The 27,164-nt window shown below is 36.1% G+C and overlaps 1 protein-coding gene across 3 annotated transcripts in view; it reads right to left on the reverse strand.

Annotated features, from left to right (window-relative positions):
- BICC1 (BicC family RNA binding protein 1) overlaps positions 1 to 27,164 on the reverse strand; it is a 114,890-nt gene that overhangs the window by 6,496 nt on the left and 81,230 nt on the right. For all 3 annotated transcript variants that reach the window (XM_069796046.1, XM_069796047.1, XM_069796049.1), the window contains 16 exons: positions 23,123 to 23,202; positions 21,776 to 21,934; positions 20,773 to 20,826; positions 19,578 to 19,772; positions 18,329 to 18,580; positions 14,477 to 14,608; positions 13,119 to 13,305; positions 11,661 to 11,819; positions 11,070 to 11,266; positions 10,634 to 10,775; positions 9,369 to 9,525; positions 7,800 to 7,965; positions 6,414 to 6,453; positions 5,588 to 5,742; positions 3,055 to 3,211; positions 347 to 507 (listed from right to left, as the gene is read on the reverse strand). In XM_069796046.1, coding sequence (XP_069652147.1) covers positions 347 to 507; positions 3,055 to 3,211; positions 5,588 to 5,742; positions 6,414 to 6,453; positions 7,800 to 7,965; positions 9,369 to 9,525; positions 10,634 to 10,775; positions 11,070 to 11,266; positions 11,661 to 11,819; positions 13,119 to 13,305; positions 14,477 to 14,608; positions 18,329 to 18,580; positions 19,578 to 19,772; positions 20,773 to 20,826; positions 21,776 to 21,934; positions 23,123 to 23,202 — 2,393 coding nt within the window. The remainder of the gene's footprint in view (positions 1 to 346; positions 508 to 3,054; positions 3,212 to 5,587; positions 5,743 to 6,413; positions 6,454 to 7,799; positions 7,966 to 9,368; positions 9,526 to 10,633; positions 10,776 to 11,069; positions 11,267 to 11,660; positions 11,820 to 13,118; positions 13,306 to 14,476; positions 14,609 to 18,328; positions 18,581 to 19,577; positions 19,773 to 20,772; positions 20,827 to 21,775; positions 21,935 to 23,122; positions 23,203 to 27,164) is intronic.

Consider the following 27,164-nt stretch of genomic DNA (forward strand, 5'->3'; position numbering starts at 1 on the left):
CGTGAAGCTGACCAAAAGCTATTAAATTCTAGTCAGCACCCTAGTTTACAAGTAGGAGACAAGGTTTAAACTTCCTTGAATGAAAATGAAAAAAAACCACCAAACAAAAAACCCAAACCTAGTTTAACTCTTTGTTAAGTCTAAATCAAAGGTGCAGGACAAAATAGTACTTGGGTCCAGTCTGGCTGTCTGGAAATTGAAAGATATATGATACAGTTTTGAAAGAACAGCTCATGAAAATCCTGTCACAAAGTGAGACTTCTTAGTGGCTTTGGTCAAGAGACAGAACAACTATTGCTGGAAAACATGTGACAAACACAAAAGTGTCTTTCAAAGGAACACTAACCTCTTGCTGTTGGAATACATCTGTGTATTTGCCCAAACCAAGTTTGCTGAACAGCTCAGGCAGATCAGATCCCTTAAACAAACTGTTCAGGTTACAGCCATTGCTTCCTGTCAGCGAGGAAATGCAGTCCATGTAATTACTGCTACTGAGATAGTGTTCAGCTGAAAGGGAAGAAGTGCACTTGAGTCAAACCACAGAAGTGCACAATTTTCTGTCATATCAACACTGTATTCAATTAGATCATTAAATTAATAAAATCTTTAAATCTTTATTATACAGCAAAAAAAGCTTCCCAGTGGTCTGAGAGAATGAACAACATAAAGCAAATTTTTTGTTAATTAAGTTCCAGTGTTTGTTTTCTATAGAAAGATATTTGGGTAAATGTTTTAGGCAATACTATCACCTTATGTGAACTGTCACATGGATACAAGTCAGGAACTCATATGGGGAAAGAGCTGAAAGACCCCATTGCTTTTCCTCCTTTTAAGCCCTCTCCTCTCTTCTTCAGTGAATATTTTGGAAAACATCATTGCACACGAATGCAACTAGCCCTTTTTGGTCTGGATGGGGAGAAAACCATGCTGGAGCGATTCCTAGTAAAGGAACTACATGGTAGCCACATGACTTGGCTGTTATTTTAGTACAATACAGACAAAAAATAAATGCAATAGTTTTATAAAAGACTAAAATTGGAAATATGCTCCCTATGCAATTTTAAACTGCATTCCTAGAAGGTGTATCTTTAAAAAACGTTTCCAGGGTGAGGTTCTTCAAAAACCCAAGAAAACTGATTTAGCAGTACAATCCCCTTCCTCTGTGTTTGCATACTGATAGTATGTAATCACAGAGTTCATAATTATTTTTCCTCATGCTGCTTAAGAAAAGGATAGCTCCCAGGGAGTGCATCAAGAATTTGTGTAGAGATGGGGCCGCTGTGAGTGCTTCCTCCCTTACTACAGACACAGAAAGGAGTAACAGTGAATGCATAGGAAGCCTGCAAGAGGTAAAGGATACTTTCCCAGGTGAGTAATATTAAGATTGCCCCAGCAACTTCTGCTATGGCCTCCACCACAGAATGCCAATAGGATGTGAAAACCACTACTTTTCACAACTGGCTATGCTACATTTCTTATTTTCTGGGCACAAACTAGTTAGAAGCATTTGGGGTTGGATTTACAGAGTTTGGAGAAATTCTATCAACCTCAGCTCCATTTTGGAAAAGAGTTTTAAAATACAGTAAACCATTCAATGCTGAAAATGTGAACATTAAGTTTGACAAGTGAAGCAATAACTAAGTTAATTTCTAGACTTTAAAAGGTGGCGCCTCAACTGCTTCACTATCAGAGTAAGATAATACTAAAAATAACCAAACAAATTCATGATCCCACACGCAGGGCAGATGATGCAAGGTCATGTATTGAAAACTGAATATTAAAAAACACTTCTTACTGGTGCAGTCAGGAAGCATGACCCCCAAAAAGCAAAGAAAAAATTCAACACTACTATGCAACTGTGTCAATGAAGACTTACATTTTAGTACTCCAGTACATATACATTAAGGTAAATACATTTGTCCAGCCACCTCGTAGCTATTTCTTTTCTCCCTCCTCCACACATTTCATTTTCTGGGAATGCTACAGCTGCTATAGAACAGTTTCCCCCACTGCCAATGTATTCATGTTTCTAAGTGTCTTCTAATGCTTTTGTACATTTTGATTAACCTAGAGCTTCCTTTTTTGCCCAATTAACTTGGAAACATGAATGGCTTGATTTCAAAGATAAACTTTTCATCTCTTTTGTTCTGCAAGTACGTAGAATATGGTATGCAGCCATTCACAGCTGAACTAATATGCTTTTTAAAATCATGAATAATTACAAGTATATCAACCATGAATATTTTCTCTAATTGAAGCTATCCTTTCTTAGGATGTCCAGCTTTTACTGTGTACTTTGCAGTTAATCTGGGATTTAAATTTTATTTATAAGAAAAATGCAACAAAATAGTATAAATAGCCATAGTAGTTATTTCCCCATAATGCAGTTAGTTAGCATGGACCAGTATTCTCTATGTCCATTTTTTCACTCTTTCAGAAAGGCATCTATTAAGTTATTAAAAACAGGAAATTAAGTTTCAAAGAGTTCAACTGAAGTAAAATTTTAATTTTTAAGTTTCAAACATTGTTTAAAAAGTAATTACAAAAATTACAGCCTGTATCCACAGAAAACCAGTGTTTAAAATCATGTGCTAGGCCATGCCAAACATACAGGTAGTCTTCTTTTATCACCATAAAGAGAATCTGCTTTAAAATTCAGTATCAGCACAGATTATGACTTCTCCACCAGCGAGCAAATAGCCCATATAAGGATCTGGCTGTTGTTGTTGCATCAACAACAGAGCAGAGCAATGGTAGTCTAGAAATAAGCTTTTATTAAGTCTGTTTTCAGTACACCTCAACAAACCCCTTCCAAGACAACAAAGAGCTTTCAGCAAGAATGTCTTGCATTTAAAACACTTCCTTAAAAGTGTTTTGGACCATTATTCATATATCATGTTACACAATCTTTCATAAGTTTTCACTTTTTAATTTGTAGAAAGGTGTTGGTAATTTAAATCCCTAGTGATGTCAGGAAACATTTATAGTAGGATAAATATTCATTGATATCAATACGATTTTTTTTTTTAAATCAGATCTTAAGAAATTATTAACCTGATTTATTTTGTTTCCGTTTAGGGCTGCCAATTGAGGAGACAAATTCATTATGACCTGTGGGTCCAAGCCCATTACGGTCTCTCCAGTTATCAGATTCACTGCCGCTTCCCAGGTGCTCCCGACTGTTGGACCGTGAGAGAGACATCGATGAACCCTGCAAATCACAAAAAGGAAATTTGGGCAGAAAACAGAAGTTTCGTTGTGACTCAGATGTTTTCTTTGAAGCAGCTCAGTTAAAAACAAACAGCTTTTAATGCTTGCAAACATTCTTTTGGCAGTTGATCAATAGTCAAATAATTGCAAACCGGACACAAAAACAGCAGGTGTGCCTAAAACACATGCAGCTTACAGATTTTGAGCAGAAGTTATTTAAAGATGTTGCTTCAAAATAAATTGCTCAGTATTTCCAAGTTTGTTTCCAAAATGTTCCATGGTATCAAATTCCCATAAAAATTCTAGACAAAGTAGTCTGTCTACTACATCCCTTCACGGGGAAGAGAACATAACAGAACATCTATCTGAAGATAAGTGGATCAAGTACACAGTACTTGGCAATAATATCGTATACAATACAACAACAACAATTCTGCAATGGTTTGTGAATTTGCAGATTTAAAAAAATTTTTTTAAAGGAGATTTTCATATTCCTGTAAAATATTAATTATCAAGTCTCATCACTGGGGGTCAGAGTGTTCCAAAATAAGGCAACAGTATTCCCTGAAAGCAACAGTTAACTACAGAATTGGGTGGGGATATACCCCCCCAAAATGGGACATTATTGATACCACAAACTTACATGAACTAAAAATTGTGGAACCAAATAAACAATTTAATTCTATACACTTGCATCAAATTCCAGGTGAAAAGCGTAACATAGGAGGCAGCAATCTTTTCTGCTATGCAGGAAAATTGAGACCACAGAAGAAAAAAGGCAAAAGCTCCTCGTCACTGGCAAAATTGGGAAGGTGTGAGCTATGGTTAGCATGACTCAAGAAACGAAGAAAGGCAGAAATTGACTTCAAGTCTTACAGAAGAGCAAAAAGAGACAGGGCCTCTACATTATGTTAGATCACAGTGATGGCTAAGAGTTGTGAAGTAAAAAAAGATGTCGTCCAATATTTCTGGAAAACTGAATGCACAGTAAGCTATCACAGTGAACATTAAATATGTTTGGTGCGCTTATTTTACAAATTAACTTCCCAGACATTATACTAGAATACCAATACTACATTTCAGCACATGACTCTCAAACGTGCACATGTATGGAATAAGTGGGGTGGTACTGCCTCTAATACAAATGACGTTGAAAACTGCTAAATAGAAGAAGGACACAAGCAATCCAAGGTTTTTAGCTTCCACAAGTGTTTCCACAATAGCTCATAACAAACAATGGAAACGGGAGTCCTAACATGCTATCATTTCACGGGAGAGAGCTAAGCCTGTGGTTTGCACATGGGTAGACTCCAAGCGACTAAGGTACCGTTTTCTTGGTATAGAATGACATGGCTGCTTAGAGACTTTTAGCAGTGCATCACGGTCTGGGAGAAAACCCCACCGCACCTCAATCAGTATAGGGAAGTATGTTAAAAAAATTTCACAGATTTTAGTTGTAGCTTTTTCTCTCCCCCTAGTTACTACTACAAGCTCATCACGTGAATCCAAACCTGTTATATGTAGTTGAACGACAAAAAGCACACGTCAAGTGGGGAACACCAAGGCACATTTTTACCATGGTTGGATATTTCTTTTGCATTAAAAGATAGGTATATCCTACAGAAAAGCTGTATGAATTCCCGGTCCTGTAGAAACATACCATTTACATTTTATTTAAGTAGGACAGGAATAAACAAAAAGGTGTCTCTGTGGAAGCTGGGGAAAATTACAGCAAGGAAAGACACTAAAAAGCAACTTCAGAATGCCTTTAAAAAGAAAGGAACAAAAGTTCCCTGCAAGATTCCCGTGGTGGGACTCTGAAGAGACTTGCTGCACCCTGTGGCTGCCTTCTCCCTGGGAAATTTCTGGGCCCAATGAATAGTGCAAATAGAGAAAGCTCTTCCAGTTCTACAGCTTTGTCAACAGAAGATAAGATGAACTGCAGCCATTTCTTAGTCTAATGTTCTGCTCCACCATGCAGTGATTCACATTATCTAGTCTATTCGTTATATACGCATTGTTTTAATAAGTTACAAAATTTCTACCACTCATCTACAAGTATTGAGATATTTGGTCCCACAAGTTGTTTTAAGTTTCCTGAAACAAATATATTTTCAGGAGCAGACTTCTATAAAGCGAGAGTAAGATTTATAAAGCAGATATAATTTTGTGTGTTTGGCTGAATGTATTCCATATGCCTTAATATTTACGTAAGAAACTTTTTTCACCATAAAAAAAGAAGTATTTAGAACGCTAAGATGAAAGCTAAAAATCTTATCTGCAAGACTTCTTTTTACAAGTTACAGACATTTCTCCAGAGAAACAATTGTATCATTGGCTAGCAATAAGCTTCCCTTACAGTATATTTTTTTTATACCTCATATGTAGTTGTCATAGATGGCTTGTACGATACGTGATTTGCTCTTCTTAGTTCCTTGATAGTTTCTGCAGGCATAGATTTAGAGAACCCCAAACCACTCCATGTATTCGTTGGAGTTCTCACTTCTGTTACAACTGGCTTCTTTAACATAGCTGAAAAAACACAGACACAAATTAGTAAATCTCAATATCAGTAAAGGTACTGAGCTGATAATCCTGAAGTCATGTATGCTAACAGACTTCAACCCACTAAATGGTAAATTCTAAACACCTCCACTTGCTACACAGCTTGAATCCTACCCTTAAGGCAATTTAGTCTGTCTGAAGATAGTTAAAGCCTCTAGGGCTGCAAGGAAGACAAAAGAATATCTGTTTCAAAAAGAGGGGTTTCTGGTTTTCTTTTGGTGTGGGGGTACTTGTTTTATTTTTAAACAGGGTCAAAGATATGGTTAAGGCCCTTATCAATTTTGTAACTTAATTTATCCCTCAAATAAGGGGCAACTTTGTCAATATGACAAATATCTTAAAGTTTAATTTGTATCCAAATAAAAATCAAGTATTACAGCTATGAGGTCTCTGAAAACAACATGAATCATTTGCATATGGATATACTCACACAGAAAGCACTCCATCTGCAAATTGTTTATACTGTATTTTATACTATGTTGGTATTAAGAAAATTTTGGAACATTAAAACTAATATACAAATGTTTCACTATCAGCTTTAGATTTGATAAAAAAACAAATTACAAAACTGAAGCTTCAGTAAATTCTTTCAGCTGTGTACTAGCAAACTTTTCAGAAGTCACTGTTTATCCACATACCTTTGGTTGCTAGTAGCTTCTTCTGTTCATAGTCAAATGCCTAAAAATTAAACATGCAGAAGACAGCTTTATTGCCATTCTAACTAAAAGTCATTCCAGTACTCAGCTCTTTGTAAAAACAGAGGTTTTGGAAATGGCCAGTGAATACACCTAGGAGAAACCTGAGGTACTGCACAATAAGCTGACAGTAGTCCAGTTAGAGCCTTAGTTACTTAAAGTGTTCACCCAAACGTAGATAACAAAGATTTTAAATAACTGATATCCATTTGAGTGAGGCTGCAGCAGTATTTACAAACTGTCTAGGCAGAATTTTTTTTTTTAAATGAGACACTTATCAAGCATAATTTCTCTTCCTTAATCATCTGTTCTTAGCATTTACAACATTCCTCAACAGTACAAAAAGTTAGACAGCAAATCTAGGAACCACAGTTACTTTTAATAATCTTTCAATTTAGTTCTTCTCCATGCACTCATCTTCTGAAACGAAAAGAACTGAAGTTTTGAGAAAATTAAAAAACCCCTTGTATTTGCACTACCTAAGACAATGGAAGATTTGAAGTCTAAATAGCCCTGGTTAAGTTACACTTCTTTGAATTACAGATCAGGAAGTTTAAGCACACACTGAACTACAAAAATGCAGTATTTAGCCTGAAGCATTAAATTCACTACTTGAAATAACTAAAGGAATAACTAAGGAAAAGGGCTGCAAAACACTAACCTTAGTCTTGTTCCACTACTCCATGCAGTCTAGCAATGCCCACACACTGATAGGTCTATGCTGAAAACTACTCTATTAGTAAATGCTTGACAAACAATCAAAGGGGTCTCTCTCTTTGGGGAGATTTGCAATAACATGGAAGTAGTTTATAGCATAGTAGTAGGCTGTAGTTAACCAAGTAGGAGCAGTACAAGAAAAAAAAAAAGAGTAAATATACAGATCCATAATTGTAAAGCAAAACCAGTGTAGTTACTCCAGTAAATCCCCCTGCATATGAACCTGAAGCTTTAGAAAAAAATTGTGTCGACACTGCTTATAAAAACTTGCAAAATGTCTTTTGTAGATGTAATTCTCTCAAAGCAATGGGTTTTTTTTTTTTTTTTTTTTTTACACACAAATGATGCTTGTGTAGACTAATATAGCCATCCAATTTATTCTGTACTTAAATTTTTCTTATTCAATAGAAGCATAAGGGCTCTTTTGTCTTCAAGACTTTTAGCTGACAATCCACTCCAGATGAAAGAGTTAACAACTCTGCTGGGAAATGCTTTTACTGAAACAGTAATGGCAAGTCAGTCTAGTAATCAGTCACCTTTGCATTCCATGGTAATTTCACTTTGCAGTTATCAAGTTCTGTGCTAGATTTGGGTTTATTCAGGGAAATGTACCTGCATATTTACATATGACGGCTGTGGAGCTAGACGTGCTCTTTCAGAGTTCTGCTGGGCAGCTGCGGCTCGCTCTGCTGCCCGTTCACTTCCAGGAGCCTTTTTATCAGCCACAGGACTTTCAGAAGCACTTAGCTCTGCATCTGAGAGCAGTCTCTCTGCGGTACTGCGGGAGCAAAGTCAGTATTAACTCCGGTCGTCTTTTTCACAAGCAGTGAACATTCAATGCAATTTTGATAATTGAGCTTTATCCTGAGAAATTTGGCAGCAAAATTCAAGAAATGCCAGCACACAAACATCTCTGTGTTTTAAGCAACATTTCCAAAGTCTCAGCTTTCCTTTACCTTTTTCTCCGCCAGTGAAACAAAGCATGTATTGCTGCTTCCTATATTACCAAGTATGAGGCACAGCTTATAGATTCAGATTTCAGCTGTCTGGTATCTGGAAGTAGCCCATGCAATCCCTATACAGTGTGACTTCATATCATTTAGCCTTTCTCAGGCCAGCTGTTCAGCATTTCTAACAGACTGATAGTAGCAGAATGAAGAGAAGCATAACGGGGACTATGAAAATTAACATGGGTCCCACTTGCTTTTAAAGCTTCAATAATTGCAGTCCCACATGCCAAAGCATCTCCTAATGTAAACTTTTCTTTCTAAAAATCGGCCACGTTTTATGCCTACTCTAGAACAGTATAAACTCTTACTTCAAAGCAAAGTGATCATGTTTTAGGTGCTGTAAGACTACCCCAGAAAAATGCCCTAAGGGAACCGTGAGCACTGTATCTTCAGCAAACAGAACAAGACGTACAAACAACTGACTGACTGACAAACAACTGAGTCTGGTTAGCAGGAATCCCTGGATTTCTAAACTCTGAAAGAAGAATTAATGAAATTCATATCATAGCTTTTACAGTGTAAATAAATGAGGCAAGGGAAAATATGCATCTCAAAAGAGTGATGATAAATAGTTCCCAAAAGAAACAGTGAAAACACTACTTAGAGTAGATTGGACAAAACACTGCGTTAAGCACAAAAGCTGTGTTGCCAAGACATATTATGACTCAAAAGAGTCTTTCCCACTGCTGGCTCATTAAAAAAACCAACCAAACAAAAAAGATCATTGAGACAAGTGTTTGAGAACATGCTGTTATGCCCCGAATATCGTTTTTCTAAGAAAACAGCCTCAGGTAGACACAAAAGGAAAAAGGCTGTCTCAGGAATTGTTCTCAAAGCAATCAATAAAAAAAGGAAAGTGCAAAAATGCATCCTTTAGAAATAAGTATTGAAAATTCCTCTGAAAAACATCCCCACTTTTGTGGCAGAGGAAAGGCATTTATTTTTTCAAAACAAAGAAAAATACTTAGGGTATACAAAAAGCATTCAAAGTTTGCAATTATCAGACAAACTGAGGGGTATATTAATGCCCAATGTGATTAAAAATCAAACCCAATTTAAATCAGTTCTTTGAGTATCTTATGACTGAACCACCCCTTCTACCTACAAAAACATGTTCAGTATTTTTGCATTGCTAAAGTTCCATTAATCTGTATTTGTACATTTAACTTACTGCAAGTGAGAGTTTTTGGTGCCTTGAAGTAATTCAACCGTTTGTCTCTTAGCACAGGCCTGTTTGGAAGAGCTCATCATCTGCTTCAGATCACTGGTATTTGCTGAATGGGATGGACTTCTTGGCATGCCCACTTCTACAAAAGCATCATTGCAACCTACAGACCAATAAAGAGAAGAGTTAAACAAAAACCTTCTTATGTTCTAATGAACTTACTGAAGGAATGACAACTATAAAACCTGCTCTTCCTCCTTACAGAATTATTGTAGTCTTCAGGGATAATAACTTGGGCAAGGTTAAGAAATCAGAAATGTAAGTTCAGATGCACAAAAAAGGTGTTAGTATTCACATATATTACAGACACGCTAAGTATTTTCCTTTTTTAAAGATTTATTTTCAGTAATATTAGTTAATATTAAATCTGAAGACTGACAATCAGAAGTAACTAAGTATTTCTAACAAATTTGATTTTATATCCAGTTTTAATAAACCTTGCCAGGTGCTCAGATAACTTTCACTGGACTAAGAACTCCTTGCTTAATGTTCAACTATCTTTAGAATGTGTTTTTACAAATATTTATCACCTTAATTGGGCAATGTACCTTTTATTCAAATCAGCATTTCAAACGACCACAACCCTTAATAAAAGAGCATCTCCTTGCTGATCAGTATTTGCAAGGGAAAACAAGGCCTATACACGTATTTGCTCAAGTTTGAAGGGGAACTAGCTCTCCCTCCCTCCAAGAATAATGGGAAGAGTGCATTACTTGCTTTAGCTTCTAAAAGGCAGCGTATTTGAAATGCTGTTACAAAACACGCAAATAAATTTTGTTTGCCAGTGTCATCTAGGTTTGATCTATACGTAATTTTCCGCAATAACTTTCTCAAAGGCATTAATTCTTTCCTTTCATTAAAAGCAAAAATACAACATCCTTTAAACCAGTAGAGATTGTTTTAAGCAATGAAGTTAATCTGCTGTAAAACATAATAAAATTTTCATAGGTTATTTCCCTCTGCTCTTAGGGAATAAATAAAATTGTACAAGTGCATTTATGTTGACTTAAGGTGTTTCTATCAACAGTACAGCTCATACTGCAACTTCTATTTACTTTCTTTTACAGTGAATCTGGGAGATCCAGCGATATTTTCCTTCAACATGGCTGCAAAACAAATGCACAGGCAATACATTTACTTTTTTGTTTCATGAACGTTACGTAGACTGCACAAACACTACCGAAGAAAAGAATAAAATGCCAAAATCTTACCTTCTGCACTATTTGACTTGGCAGCTACTTGTTCTGAGGCACCATGACTACTTGTTTGTCTTACTGGATCACTGTGGTTGGTGCTTAATACGTTTTCTCCTAGCGATGTAGCAGACAGTGCAGCATACTTGATATTTGAGGTCTGTAATGATTGTCAAAAATCACTAAAGTGATTGTTAAGCTCAAGGAAATATTGAAAGAATTTCCCTTTTCTATCTGTGCAGAACAACAAGAAATTAATTCCTGATATAGGAGAACAATATGTTTGAATGTTCCATTTTTCAATTGTTAAGTCATATTTTGAAAACACCACTGCTCCATTTCTAAACTTAGCCGCTTTAAGAATCTACTAATACAGCTAGTTTTCTCTTTCAGCTTTTCTTAGTAGATTATCTATTACAAACAGATCTGATTCTCCAGAGATAATATCACTTACCTTCACATGACCATTTAAAGAAGATGAGCCTTTTTTACTCTCTGATTGCATGCCATTAACGTGGACTTCTACAGGAGTCAAGCCTGGTGGCGGAGATGGAGTGTTTTGACTATAATTAGGTACTCCAGACAAGAGAATACTAGTTAAGGTTGCTTGGGCAGTAGATGGTATCATTAGGTGTGGAATAGCAGAAAAACCTGTAACAAAATTTGGTCATGTTCTGATTATTTTTCTCATTTAGCTTTCTCAGGCATCATAGTACTTTATTTAAATATCTATCTTTATGTAGCTTTGATATATCACTAAATAAGTTTCCATTATAATTGCATGCCAAAACTGTAATGCTTTATCTAACCATTACTTTGTAAGTTAACATCGTTTTCTATATAAAACAGATGAAAACATTGCATGTGACAGCATGTCATAAGTTTATATTAAGTTATAACCTTAAATTTGGGTATTTAAATTTATCTTAACACAGATAAATAAGAATTACGATTCTAAAGAATGAATGATTCCAGACTTTTCAATTGTCATTCTGCTGACTTAGTGTTGCACAGTTCATTTAATTCACATTTAACTTCTACCAACCTGTGGCATTTGTGTTAGCAAGAGATGTTGCCCATAACGTGGGACTAGGCGTGCCTGAACTTGGACTCTGCAAGGGACTCACAGAGCTATTAAGGGCATTCAACAGAGAGTTTGGAGCAGTTGAGGTGTTGACTGACAGGGCTGTTGGACCTAAAAGGCCTGCAAAAAATTATGCAAGTGGATATTTAGCTAAGACTTACAGAAAAACATTTTTCACAAAAGTACCAATTAGAAACAAACAAAACCCCACTAAATTGCACCAGCATGTATTTTTACAAACAAATTTTAGCCCTACCATCCCTTTGTATCTCCTCTGTTGCTTCTGTCAGTTTGTTTCAAAGAATCATCACGTAGAAACAAGAAAGCAACTCCACTACACAACCTTACTTTCATTTCTGACAATAACCTTTTCCTCAGAAGCTCCTATGAACGAACCACTACTTCCACAGTAAGAACTCTTCAGTTCCATTTTGCATCTTCAATACTGACTGCAAGTCATCCCCCAAATGCATTCCCTCAAACCAGCTCTTCATGTAAGAGCATTCACAAGGCAGTTCAGCACTATACTCTAAAGAGGTAAAAAAGACCCCAACCCCAAAGTGCAGGCGTGACAGGAACAGTAACAAAAGCAGCATTAAAACCCACAGTCAAATAGCACAAACACTTGCCCTTATGTGACACCCAACAAAGCACACGACATGGAACTACGCAGTGCTCCTGGACAGCAGGTTGCAAGGGAGCCTGGTGGTTACGTGAGAACTCTTGAGTTTCAAGAATCAGTGTCAAGATTTGTCACTAAATTCCTCTGGGGCTACTTGGTTTTCTAGATATTTCTGATAATAGGGTATTTACAGAGCTTGAAAATAAAATGGTAATTCCAGTCTGGACTATGCACTGCTTCTATAAAATTACATTAAGACAGAAAGCTTACACATTTCTGTCCTAAATTTCATACTGATAAGCAAGGTCTAAACTAGTAGCATGTGCATCCCTCAGTTACAGTGAGATACAGCCAGAACCGAAATGTGGTGTTATGCTATGTTAACTTTCATGGTACTATTGACAGGCTTAAGTACCTACCCAAATTCAGAACAGCCTGAGACATCACAATATTGCCAAAGAAAGAAATTTCATTTGAAAAAGATTCTTCTGAAAGTTGTAAAAGCAATGTCCTACTTCACCTGTATTTCCCTCCCTTTCACTTTCAGCTGAATGGTTCGTGAGCTTCTGGAGGATTTTCTACAGAGATGAGCCACATACCTGATTACGAAAGCCTTGGAAGTTTTACAACAACAAGCCCTTGAAAGGCCAGATGCTTTTAGAATTCTCTAATGCTTTAAAATGATTCCTTATGCAAAACACACATCTGATCCTTTTTTCTGGCACAAGAGAATTACGTTTCAAACAAATATAGATCTATAAAAAAATACAACGATATATATAGAATATAATGCATACCAAGCCCAGTGAGTCCTAGTCCTGCTGAAGACAAAATATCCAAACCAGGACAAGACAGGCCAACAGGGCACGAGACAGTAGACGGATTTGATGCTATGGTGACTCCACTACTCTCAAGTCCCAAGAGACATTTCCGTGCCTCATACATATTTAAGGCATTTCGTTCAACACTTTTTACAATCACAGACTGCAGGGAAAGAAAAAAACCAACAAAAAAGGAAAACCAATGAGTAACACAACTACATAACACAGACCTGCAACACACATAACTCTTCTTAATAAACCTTCATGACTATCACTAAAATAGTGGTGTGAAACAACATGAGATAATGCCCATTAGCAACTATTCAAATTCAGTGGTGTTGATGTTACTATGCTGTTTAGGGATTTTGTATGCACTTGATAACAAGAATGATGAAAGACCTTTCTGTCTAAGAAAAATAATTATCATTGTACCTTGGTGCTATTTGGTATACCAAATCTTAAGTGCCCCAAGATCTAGAGAAGTGAATCAACAATTAAAATCTCATCTTCTCTTTTATCTGAGGTCTATACCTTGAAGTGGACAAAAGAGTTGTTCATATTAAATTCAGCTATTAAATCCATAGCTGTCTGAAAATAAAGTAACAAATGCCTGGAAACTTAAATTACAGAAAACATTATTTGTTTCTTGTACATTCTCTACATGATGTTTCTTTGTATTGATTTTTATATATCCCTACACAGAGAAGCTTACTTATTGACACAAAGGAATGCTCGCTGAATATTTTGAAATTTTTGTCTGTTATGGCATTATAGACAACAATGCAGATAACAGAGTCACCTATCCATACTCGTCTGAACATTTTACAGTGAACATATCCCGTTAGAAGTATTTTGTAATTCTGTTTCTTGTGGTTCTTTTCAAGATCTTGTTTAGAACACACAGACTTTTCTCATAGTCTTATTACTTGGGTTTTTTTGGTTTTGTTTGGGTTTTTTTGTTTGTTTGTTTGTTTAATTCTGATTGCTAAAGAAACTGCAGTTATGTGGGAGAGCTGCAACTTAAGATGAATTTATTTAAAAACAAATTAAGAGTAGTTCTAGTCAGATACAATTTGCCGCCTCATAATTTATTCCTTTTATCAGTATATTACATACAAAAGCTAATCTCTGTATAGTCAAATACTTAATGAAACTCGAATTACCATAAAGGAGAGCTGTTGTAACATTTAAACTGATATTTCAAGCAGAAAATACATATGCCTTTTACAAGTTTATGATCCATTAAGTTAAGGAGGAGGAGCAGACATGTCAACTCATCAGCTCTGAAAAGTTGTCATGAAAGCCTAGAAAGAATGTATTAGCTTTTCACCAACCTTGCTTGGCTGCTTTGGCTTCGGCTTAATGCTTATGAAGACATCTAACTGCTCCATTAGCTGTGTTATAAACTGCGGTTCTACTTCAATTTCTTCCTTCATATCAAACATGAGCACAAGAGGAAGGCAACCCTGAAAAGACAAGACGCAAAAATTCATAAAACTTATAACCTACCCTTTTCCCATGAAAATGTTAGCAATAAACTGAAATATAGAGATTGTAACACATGTACATCATCACACAGTAAGTTCAGAAAAAATAACAAGGATGACATTCTAAGTAAAGCCATTTCCTTGTATGCAAGAATACAGGTGTATCTTTCTACCCTGGAATTCTGAACAAACAGTTTGGTGGTATAAGGCTGAAATGATTTGTTGAATATTTGACATTCCAATCAGCACATACATACCCTGCATTAGCTATTTATACAGACGTAGAGGTGTCTAGAGGATTCAAATTCAGAAACCACAATTACCAATTAAATCAGAACAACATATTGTCAAGGAATTGATAGCAGGACTCTCACATACTCAAATGGCTCATGTTTGAGATAAGGAAACACAGAAATTTTTTCAGAACTCTAAGTCACCATTGCCTAAGTCTTAACTTTTACCTTTCTCTTCCCCTGTCCTAGATCAGCTAGATAAGTATTTTCTAGTGATATGGATGACATCTCTGAAACACCTGAAATACTAAAAATATTTTACTTAAGTAAAAAAAAAAACCCCACCCCTAAAAAAAGCCCGAACCCAAGAAACAACAACAAACTCAACGGTCACAGGATATCTAGAAATTTTTAGATTGCTACTTTTCATAAAGTAACAAAAATAGAGGGTACAAAGTCAGTGAAAAACAAATCCTACTTTTTACAAATTTAGATTCACAGTAAAGTAAACATAGTATCACACGTATAAGGAAAAAAGCCACAGTAAGATACATTCAAGAAAGTGGTCTGTCTTAATCAGTTTCCTGCTTTTGCTTCAGAATGAAAAGCAGCAAAGTGGTATATTTATTCTTCAGATCACTAGTTTGATATCATTTTATATTTAAATAGCACTTCTCAAGAGTACCACCTATAACTACACAGTACCTCCAAAACCTAAAGTAATTTTAACTTAAGGAAAATTAAAGAAAGGCATCTTAAATACTTTGACTTCAAGAAGACTGACAAACACAGCTTAACTCCACAAAGTGAACTTGCCTGAAAAGAACAAAGTCTATTTAAAAAACACTGAAATCGGTAATCAAGGATTTTATGGTAAGAGAACTGCTGAGAGCATTTCATACTTGGATTTTCCAAATGTTTTTGTAAAAAAAGTTGCAGAAAGTAATATGAGAAGCTCTCACTAAAAGCCTGCTGAATGAAAATGGAACTAAAGGTTAACAAGAAAAACAGGAGAAGCAGAAACTTCAAAGCTGAAATGTCAGGTTTTATAATCATATTAAAAGGCTTTTTTTTTCTTTTATACTACTGCTTCATTATTGTATGTTTAGAGCACCTACATGATGATGATGAGAACAACAGGATCAAATAACGTTCTTTGATAGGAAGTCAGTGAACAAAACTAAGTTGTCAATGTCTTCTGTAATTAAATATAGTACGCTCCTCATTATTATATGCAAAACCCCAAAAAGTAGGTCTCAGTATTTTTTAGTAACAATCAAAATACAGCTGAAACCAAAGGGTTTGGGCTGAGGGGAAGACACAGAACAAGAACATTCTAAACAAGACTCCAAACCCCTCTTGCTTAGGTAAGTATTTAATTTTAAATCTCTACGTATTCTTTCTTCCTTTTACAGTTTGCCCTGTTCACTAGTATGAGTATTGTCTTAACCGCCTTGTTGAATATATTCCTGCAAGCAGCATGCCAGTGATTAGAAGCTGAGACTTGCAATGGTTGTCAGAGATAAGGGATATTCACAGTTTCTACACCATAGAATTCATAGCTCTCTCAACGAAATTAGTTACTAGTGGATATTAAAGTTTCCATTTAGACATACTGCTAAGCAATTTTTAAAGATAGCACCTAGACTTGATGTGTCCTACTGTAAGGTATCTATGCACTGCATTGCATTTTCTGTTATTGTAAACTCTGCCTTAAATTCAGTCTGAGAATTACAGATCACAACAACTTAGTAGCTCAGAAAGACGTTATGGTATTTCTTTTCTTGGTATGGACGTTCAGATGCTTCTAGGTATTTCTAGGAGCTCTACAGAGATCAAATCACTATTTTTAAATCCCCTCTCCAATTCCATGGCACACTTGTGCTGCCCAACTGTGAAACAGCGTCAGTTGTTATTCTGACTGAATCCGAAGAGCTGGCAGGGGGCAATAACAACAGTGGCCACGGCAAGAAGGCCACCTTGCAGGAAATCACTCTGCAACACAGAAATCTCACCCCGCTGAACAATGCCCAAGAAGAAAACAAATCAAGTGAAATTTACTTCAAAAGAAGCTGAGAATGACTGCAGCTATCTACCTGTATGTAGGGATTGGCATGACTGGCATACTAAAGTGTGTTTATCTGAAGCTGAAAAATACTGGTTATACTAAGTTAGGAGTCAGAGGTTAAGTTTTTTTCTGGTTAGTTCTTCCCACAGCTTTTCAAGTTTTTATTGTTTAAAAAAGATATAGTCCTTCTTTGCAAAATTTGCTTTTAATACAACTGAAACAACAGTTTCAGGACATGTAATGCCTGTGAGTTGAAACAAACCGAGTCTCCCGGTCAGTACAGTTCTTAAAAGGTGATATAGTGGATGTGATGTGGGATACTAAGTTGTACTGATGTGTTTGGAATTAAATCAAACTTCAATATTTCAAAAAATGGCCCTCACATAATTCTAAGTTTCTAGAGTAAAGGTGTACTTTGATGCTCATATGATAGCTTGTTTGCATTTGTGTCTACATTATGAGCCTCCAGAAAAGTACTACTTAAACCTCACCAAGGAAATACAGAGAATAAGGCTATCTCTTGGTATTTACAGACAATAATATCCTAGAATATAATAATCATGAATATAACTGTATAAACAAAAAGGCACCATGGTGGGTTTTTTCCCCCAATATACAGCAAGGCACAGTGCAATGTAAGAGAGAGGTGGACTTCCGGAATTTAATGGTATCATGGGTTATCCTGATACCAGCTTTGAATTGGATTTGAGTCCACTCCTCCCATGTGGTGTTTGCGAATATCCATATATATTGAAAATCTGTGTACCAATGTTAGTACTACAACAATGCCTAAAGGTTTCTGTGAAGCTTAAAGACCACTATAACAAAAAACTGTACAAACAATAATAATAATATTCATCACCAGAGCTATTTTTATAAAAGGCCTTGTACTACTGAGGCTATGGTAAGAGAAAGAACATAAGACGCAGAATAAGTAATTATTTCCTATGGTTCCTCAGTCTCCTTGAAAACCCATCCACATAACGAGCTGAGAAATACCTGCCACTTCTTCCCAAAAGAAACCTATTTACCTGACAAACATGGAAAAGGCAGGTCGGCAAAACAAACCAAACAACCCACCACCCAACAACAACAAAACCCTCCAAAAATCTGCCTTCTACTCAGAAGCATATTGTTATTCTAAATTTAAATTGCTTATGTTGCATTTATATTACCAAGGTCATTTTTCAAATCATGATACCAGAGATTACAAATATTTTAGATAACTACAAACACTGACAAAAATAGGGCGCTCAACTGAACCAGCTTTTTGCAATGTGAGTAGTAATCCTTCGTATCTAAGGCCAACTTAGATTTGACCCATAAATACATGCAGAATGAGCATATTTTCTATAATCTGGCATTTTTTTTCAAGCAAGTTCCACTGAAAGTATTTACCATGAGATATTGCCTGGCAAGACAGACAGACTCAATCGTGCCCTGGAGGTAGACAGTGGATTTCTTCTGTGGGTTACTAGGGTCAGGGAAGTGGATTTGAGCACCAGTCCTCTGCATGATATGTTTGATGTTACTGCCATTTCGACCCATCATAAAGAGATGATGTTGCGCTGCAATGTCTAACTGTGTGCTCACAGGGATTGCAGAGGCCAGGCTCCCAGCTAGGTGTTCTAAAAGCATGGCTGTTCCTTCCTGCAGGGGAAGTGCAAGAAACCAGTGAAACAGTGCTCACAGGCGTACAAGACAACATTTCAGACTGTTTCCTTACTTGTCATGCATTCCACATTCAAGATAAAGAAAATTCTGTTTTGTTTAAAAACCCGATTGATTTGTTAAAGGTAACATATGGACTAAACTCTACATTTTATCTACAATCTACTATTCCCATTTTATGGCCAAAGGTAGCATTTAATTGCCATTGTAAAAGGCAGCAAGATGATGTGAAATGGTTTGGTCCCAACAGACCTTCTGTGCCCACATATAGCAATAAGAAAGTCGATAGAGATTTATTTGGGTAGGTCTACTTGCAAAATTTGTTTTTCAATTTTGGCCCAGGATGTTCTTACTGGCTTGAGATAGACCCATCCGAGACCACACCAATCTGTCACGCTGCCAGTTGTTAACAAGGAAACGTTTTTATTTCATTAAGATAAATAGGTTCATGGCAGTTCCTTTACTTGACTCTCAAATTCTCATCTCCCACTCCTGGTTTCGCAAGAATAGTTTTATTGCATGTTAGGGCAACTTTCAAGGTTAAATATTTAAGTGCACATTGAGAAGATCAAAGCATGAAGACGACATGGCGGGGGGTGTTTTGTGGTTGGTTTGGGTTTTTGGGGGTGGGGGATGGGGTGGGAGGTTGTGGTTTGGTTTGTTTTTTTCAATTAAAAGATCGGGAAGATTTGCACGTATTCCAGAATTGCTGGAAACCCAAACAGGGGTGCAAGAAATAAAACACAGACTAAACGCTTAGCACAAACAATGCTAAATCCTAAACTTAAAACTATTTCCTATGCATTTTTACACTTCACCTATACCAGTTTAAAAAACTCAAACCCTCAAGCTTCAAAAGTGATTATACAATAATAACATGTACTGATAAGGCAGGATATAACATTAATATAGTTCTTAAGTATCTAAATTATGAATATATTTATGACATGCAGAAACCTACTTAAGACGACATTACCTTCACAGCACTAGTGTTATTTTGTGACCCTCTGACAATGACTGTAGCACCATACATTCGAGAGCGTTGTTTAAAGGAAACTGAAATATTATACGTCTGACATATATGCTGAATCGTGGGAGAATTAGGATCTGGGATTGGTTGGAGAATTCCAGCAATAGGCAATTCAAACATGAGTACCAATGGAAGCAGCTCCTACAACAACATTGAAGAGCAAATATTGAAAACTGAAATCATACTCACTAAAACTACAACAATTTTATTACTGAATCACAATGTATTAGGTCAGTGATGATGAAACTGACATAACACATCCTCTGCCCAGGATTCATTGATAAAAATATTATCATATCTTGAGTTGGAAAAAGGCACCAATTTTCCCAGGGACACCAGAGTTTTTTGTTTTGCATAGGCTTTTTTCTTTGTTTCCCACCCCCTCTACCCCCAACAGCAGGATCTTTTGCAACTATGTAGTAACAATAAAGCCAGGTAATTTCCCATACTTATCCATGCAGACCTACAAACAGGTCAGTATTTGTAAAACTTCCTAGAGGACTCTGTTTTCTGTCACGAATTAATTGGAGCTCTGAAGTCAGCTACAAAGCTATGTAAACATCAGCTTCTTTCATGACTGTCAAGACCAAAGTTGTGTAAGTGACATACCTGACCACAAGAATTGCAAGAAAGTTTTCGCAATTTATTAGATTTATAATTATCCATGCCAGAATACACATACACGTCAAAACTAGAAGGTAAAGATAGGTAAGCGCTACAAGTGGAGGATGGAACTGAATTCCACCAAATTTTTTACACAAATTATGCATTAAACCAGTTAAAATTCAGAAGGCAGAAATTGCCTTTCTTAAGTCATAGATTCACACAGGATGCCTGAGCTTCTACACCCATCTGTGGAGAGTAAGTTAAGATGTGATTTTAAACGCAGTATGGGATACTTCACATCTTGCTTATACTATAGACTTCATATTCAAGGTCCACCTTGGGCTAGTTAAAAATTTGGCCAGAATGTGAATCACTGTTTTTATGATACCCTTTGCATTTTACTCATATGGATATTCACACTTGTTCCTGTATTTCTGCTGTCTTTAAGACAGAGCCAGACAACCCTAGGGTTCTCAAAACTAATTTTTACTTTCAGGTATTTTCAAGGCAACACTATAATGAAGTAGACTATTACCCGAATTCTAACTCTTGCAGACTCCACTCCAGCTGGCTGTCCTGCAATAGACACCTAGAAGAGCAAGAAGATAGAAAACATAGCATCACATTTTCAAATAAGGCATTGGAAAAGTTACTCAGATATCCGTGTTCTCTTTTTAAGAAAAAATTTTTTAAAATCAACACTTATTTCACACCTGGTGACATCCTAAGTGTTCTCTAAACAGCTGCTGAAAACTAAAACCAATTTAAAAAAAAATAATCTATGATTATAGCATCTTAGGTTACATAGGCTTAGGCAACTAAAAAAACCCTGATACATCAAACAATACAGTTGTTTGGATCAAATGATGGAATTACTACTGTGTACATGTGCTCAATACTGATATTTAATAGTAGGTTTTCCTGATTGTTTTGAAATGACTGTATTTTGCTTAGCAGCCACTAGGATGCACAAGAGGGAATTCTAAATACAGTGATGAAAGACTTGAAAGTAAACATTCCAGTAGTATTAGCGTTACAAAAGATGTACAATTCGGGTTCAACGACTTATTCTAATAAAGTTGAACTCTTACAATAGGACATTAATTTTTGCTAGCTATCCACCAAGTGCAGTTCTCAACTAAGTCACACCACAAGCAAAAAGCACCAAGAAATTAATCAATATGCTAAATAAGTCTGGTGTTGAACAGGAAAAAAAAAAACAAACGTACAAAAGCAGTGGTTTTCATACTGCTTCTCTACCGTTCACACTAAGTTGTTGACTTCTGTATGCTCAAAATAATTTTAGTTTAAAAAATTAAAATAATTCCTGAGCCATCAGAAATTGCTTCCATCTGTTTTTAAAGATGGGCTCACTTAGGAAGTCCCATGCTTTCCACATAGTGAAAATACCAAAAATCTATTTCCCTGAACATGAACTCACCATCCCCCAAAACCTCAAATTGATGAAAAAACCTTAGAAATGTTTTATACTCTCAGGAACTACAGTATAAATGAGTTAAATGTTAAATAATACTTACTTGGTTGCTTTTCTCTGCTTGATTATTCCTATTTGAGTCTGGAAAATGGATATGGCATCCTGTTTCCTCCATCACCTTTTTAATATTATTGCCACCTTTACCTATCACATGAGAATGTTCTGTATGTGAAACATCCATCTTCAAGGTTACCCGATTGCTCTGGAAATCAAGCACTCATGATTAGATTTGTTCACAGCAGAACCTGAGGTTTTGGGTTTTTTTAGAGTAATGCAACTTCAAGAATGACATTCAAAACTGCATTTCCAAAGTATTTTTGCCATGGCTTAACTTCTACTCAAGTAAGATGTTTTTAATATGGATCATAGTCAGATGCTAAACCATTCACATTTTCTTTCCAATGAGGAAATAACATGGGAGTAAATACCCCAAAGATAAGTCTTCAAAAAATGTCTAAGGCTTTGAAAACGTGCTCTAGCTTTTATCAACTGTGACTTAAATTAGAATGGATAGCAAAAGGACATTTATTTTAATTCTGTGTTATTTCAATTGCAGTCACACACCCCCTGTCTGATCGGAAAGGATCATATGATGAAGACTTTGGCAAATCAAAGCCATGGGACCTAAAATAACAGTTTTTTTTCCTCCTTCAACAAACTTACCAATTTTTTCTGGTACAACAATTTTTAAAATACATAAACACTTCCTACAGCTGTTCTTAAAAGCTATATTGTTAACAGTCCATAATAATGTTGTTAATAGTTCAAAAAATGGCACTTATCACCAGGGTGTTCCTTTTGGCATTGTTTAGATTATCAAAAAGTTGGCATACAACTATGCAGAAGCCATGCACACTGCCCCAAAAGACTTGCTTTCACATGAAAAGAAAATCTGAGGAACATCTGAGACCACTGGCCAAAATGTAGACATTTTAGAAATTCTGGTCCTAATATTTCAGAGCATAAGAATGCAGTAACAGTTAAAAATAGAACTGCATAAATGCTCCTAAAAATTGAATTTCAAACAGAAATAAAATTTTAGGTTTGCTGAAGTGGCTGCAAATTCTACTGTTTGCAGTAAAGCTGTACTTCAGATTTTAAAGTAAAAAACCCAATCCAATGAACAAACTATGCATGCTTTTAGCCATATGGCTGGAAATATTATTTCTATATAGTTCAGATCTGGAAAAAGTGCTTTAAGCAAGTATTTTCTTGTAGCATGTTTAAATATGTGTGTATACACCAAATATCAACATCCAGAAGGAATATATTGGAGACTTTGCTTTGGAGCGTCCACAAATACCTTGTGTTTAAATGAGCCCATTTAAAGAGATCAATGTCACCACAAAATTAGGGGTTAAGGTGTCATTCTAAATAAGTTCTTTCTTACTTTTGTATCCAGGACCGACATGATTTTCTCTTTTGCTTCTTTAACATTTTCCTTTTTTCCAGAGACTTTAATATGGGGATCTATAAAAGAAATACAGACTTGTAAGAAAAATACAATAAAATATCTATCAAAAATTTCCTCACTGCTTAAATAAATTTGAATCCATTATTTACAGTTCAGCAATAAACTGTACCACCAGCCTTTGGGATTCAGCTAAAAACCAAATGTATTGTTCCATCCCTTCAGCCCCACGATTAGGATTACCAGGTGAATTTATTAAACACGATAACCAACTTAAAATAAATAGAAATCAAATGCCAAATGTACATCACAGTATCACAGGTCTGCAATGCAATTGCGTAGCTAAGCCATCGTGTCTTCTCAAACAAGTATTAACGAAGGACAACTAAAAGCTTTTTGACAGCCTTACTCAAGCTTAATATAGACAATGCCTAAGAAAAACTCCCACCAAACTCAAACCCACCCTCATCATCACTTCATTATTCTTAGTCTCTAGAACTATCCTATCCTTTGCAGTTTTAAACTGGCAATATAGATGCCTCCACCAGAAGTTTTCTGATTGAAGTTACCAAATCAAATTTAAATGACACCAATCAAGTCTCTGAAGTGGCAAGTCTATAAATTAAGATTTTCTACTAAGCTACATACCCAGGAGAAACACCAGCTGATGGCAGTTTTTGCCCTGTGAGGTCTAAAATATTGATTCTGCAACACAATTCAGTTTACACTATAATTTTCAGACCATTGTCCTTGAAACAGCAGAAGGTGTTGTGCTGAGCTACCAGGTACAGTTCTGCATCCTGGAACATACGCCTCGTCAGAAAGTACAGAACTGACTTTGGAACTAAATAAAGTATCAATTACTCAAAAAAGTGTGAAAATTACACATTAGATAGTTTAGCAGCACCACCTGGTGTCCAGAAGCACGAAGTGCCACAACACAAAATTACTGTCAAAACGTTAAATATAGGTTCAATTAAAACAAAAACATCCTCAAGTACCACCCAAATTTCTAAGCGTTAGACACAAGGATAGGATTTTGCATGTGATACCTATTTCTTTTTCCCCAGTTCTTGAGTCCTCTGCCCTTTTGCAGTGTAACAGCACTTTTTCTCCTGTGATGGGATGAACTATTCTCAAAAAAAAAAAAAAATTCCAACCCCTCTTCTGGCTAATGAATTAATCTAATTCATTATGCTAGACAGATACATACATCTTAGGGTATATAAAAGTAAATATATTCTCAGCAGGAGTAAACATAGCCATAACACAACATACCTGCCTTTCCCATCATCTCAATCACTGAAATCACTTCACTACTACAGAAATGCCAAATAATACAGCTTCAGATTGTAAACCTGTTGTATTCAATTGAAAATTGAAACTGTTTAAGCCATGCCTGGATACTCTTTTCATTCCAACAATAAAAAAACTTCTAGTCTTTACCACTGGGAAGTTCTGAGCACATTCCGCTGGGCATACAGAAACGCTGAAGGAACACAGGATTCACTGCCAAGTTTCATGAAAGTCAAGAAAAATGCAGCATTTTGAGTTCCGAGAAACAGATATATTTCATTTTTAAAAGTGGAAAAACTGTAGATGCAAAAACATGCTATGCACACAGAATCTACACAAGCTCCAAGAATCTGCTGCTTCAGCCTTTTCACAATGGAGAAAAGTAAAAAACCAAAAACAATAACAAAAAAAACCAAACCAAAAAACCAAACCAAAGTAGTCTTAAGGGCAATTTTTCTTTTCTTTTTTAAGTTGACAGTAAGCCATGTGGTTCTAATGTGTTTAAGCTGTGAATGATATTTGAAGTGGATGTCGCAGGCACAATTTCCCAGAAGCAGATTCTAGCACACTATGTATGCTCCAAGTACTCTTCAGAGGCAACCAGGAAAAACACAAAACCAGACCGCCACCACTTTGGGCTTGATTTTCACATATTTGTAAACATCATATTTTAATACATATTTGGTACAAGTATGAAAAATATCCAAAATCGAGCCTGGCATCCTATTAGTACCAAAGAAGGTTACTAGCATTCTATAATACTATTTGTTTAGCCATGGGTGAAAATACATTTTAGAATACCTATTTTCTCCATTTCTCACCTCAGTTGGACTTCTCTTTTTTTGTGGATACAGGACAGCTTCAGCAAAAAATCCTGTATTTCTACGTTTAACCTTTCTTTTTAGAGGAAAAAAGCTCATTTACTCACTTCAAAAACAAAAGCAAAGAAGAATCCACAAAGCAAAAACAATTCTAAAATATACTACGAAATTTTTCAAAATCAGTCTTCAGTATCCTCTCCTTAATTCTTCTCAATGACACAGGGGTTGGTAATGGATATGAAACAACTTGTTTTTAAGTTAACAGAATTCTTCCTTTGAGACTTGCTCACCCTTTCATTCAATGAAACACAATTTAGATATGACATCCACATCAAAATTTTGCATGAGAAAAGTGACTTGCAACCAATAGATTTTGAGTTCTTTGAACTGGCTTTGTAGGATTTGAAAAGTACTTTGAAATTATGCATGATCTGCAGGGAAACCAACAGGTACCCAAATAATACTGAACCAACGAACAAACAGGTCACTTCAGGAATTGAGTAAAAATTCAGAGAGGAAACTGGATCATATAATCTGGTTTTCTGTATATTACAGACCCTTCAATTTCTTAAATATACCTCTCTATGGAATCAATTAGCTTGCCTGCATTGCAGTTCCTCTGGAAAATGTGGAAAACTGTCTGCTCTAATTGTTCACCAGTTTCAGCCTCCCAGATTTGTGCCCCATTTCTCACACTTGGGCTTACTGGTTCTTGTTCTACCTTCCCCTCCACCCCTGGCCCCTGGGAGATTAAAGAACCTTTAGTGTTCAATAGTGTCTTCCAGTGAAGGTCCATATATGCTAATCCATCAACTATCATTGCACCAACTCTTTTTCTGAGCTCAACCCTAAATACTCTCATTTGACCAATCATTAAGGAAAATCAGCTAGAGAAGCTGCCTGTTTTTTTCCTAGCTAAATTACTTATTTTGGAAGTAAAGGACTTAGTTTCTGTCTTTAAACACTATACCACAGGCAGATTTACCAGGAGACAATCAAAAGGCAAGTTTCTCCCAAACTTCTTGCAAGCCCAGTGCAGATCAGTCTGCATTTGACCTCAAACGACTGTCTGCTAAATAGAGAAAACCTGTCACTAATGGAATCAACATTTACCTTCAGTTTCAGCTTTGTGGCTAATCCAAACTATTTTATTGAAAAGTCTGAAGCTGGATAGCATCTGAAAATTGTTTTCAGGATTTCTATCTGAGTAGGAATGAAATGACCATGTAAGGTCTTTGTGCATCTATACAAGGGAGTAATTAAAACAGTTGACTTAGGATTCCTAAATGTTTTCTGAAGCTGTTGCCACAAATAAGGAGCCAAATACATTAAAAATGGTTCCAGACAGTTTATTACTTCTTGGCACCACAAACTTAGGGTGTTTGGTACTTGCACATGACAAGCAATGTCTGCTTGCTATTGTATTTACATTAGACAGGGCTGAACATAAAACTTTTCCCTGCCACCTCTTTCCCAGGTGCAACTATTTATTCCACAGATTAACAATTAATTTTTTTAATTTAGAAAAAAATTTACTACCTTGCCTTAGTACTAAGACAAAAACATTCTTTACATAAAGGTCTACAGTTAATATTTGAAATACCTACAGGGTGTGACTATAGTAATGAACTCTCAATAAAGTCCAAAACAAGATAAATGACACTCTCTAAAGCGTGAAGAGGTCTGTTGGGCATAAAGGTATAGCAGGTGTAATCTACGTATAGTACTGTCAGTACAGAGAAGCATAAAATCACCCTCCAGTCAGTATCCAGACTGACCTGATTGACCACAGCACCTGCACACAGCCTTAACTGGAATGAGATCACCCATTGAACAAGATCGACCAATTCCCACAGAAATGGCTCTTGCTGCAACTGGGACCATAACAATGCCATTTTTGTCCA

The sequence above is a fragment of the Haliaeetus albicilla genome, chromosome 11, assembly GCF_947461875.1.
Source record: "Haliaeetus albicilla chromosome 11, bHalAlb1.1, whole genome shotgun sequence".
Taxonomy (NCBI): Eukaryota; Metazoa; Chordata; class Aves; order Accipitriformes; family Accipitridae; genus Haliaeetus; species Haliaeetus albicilla.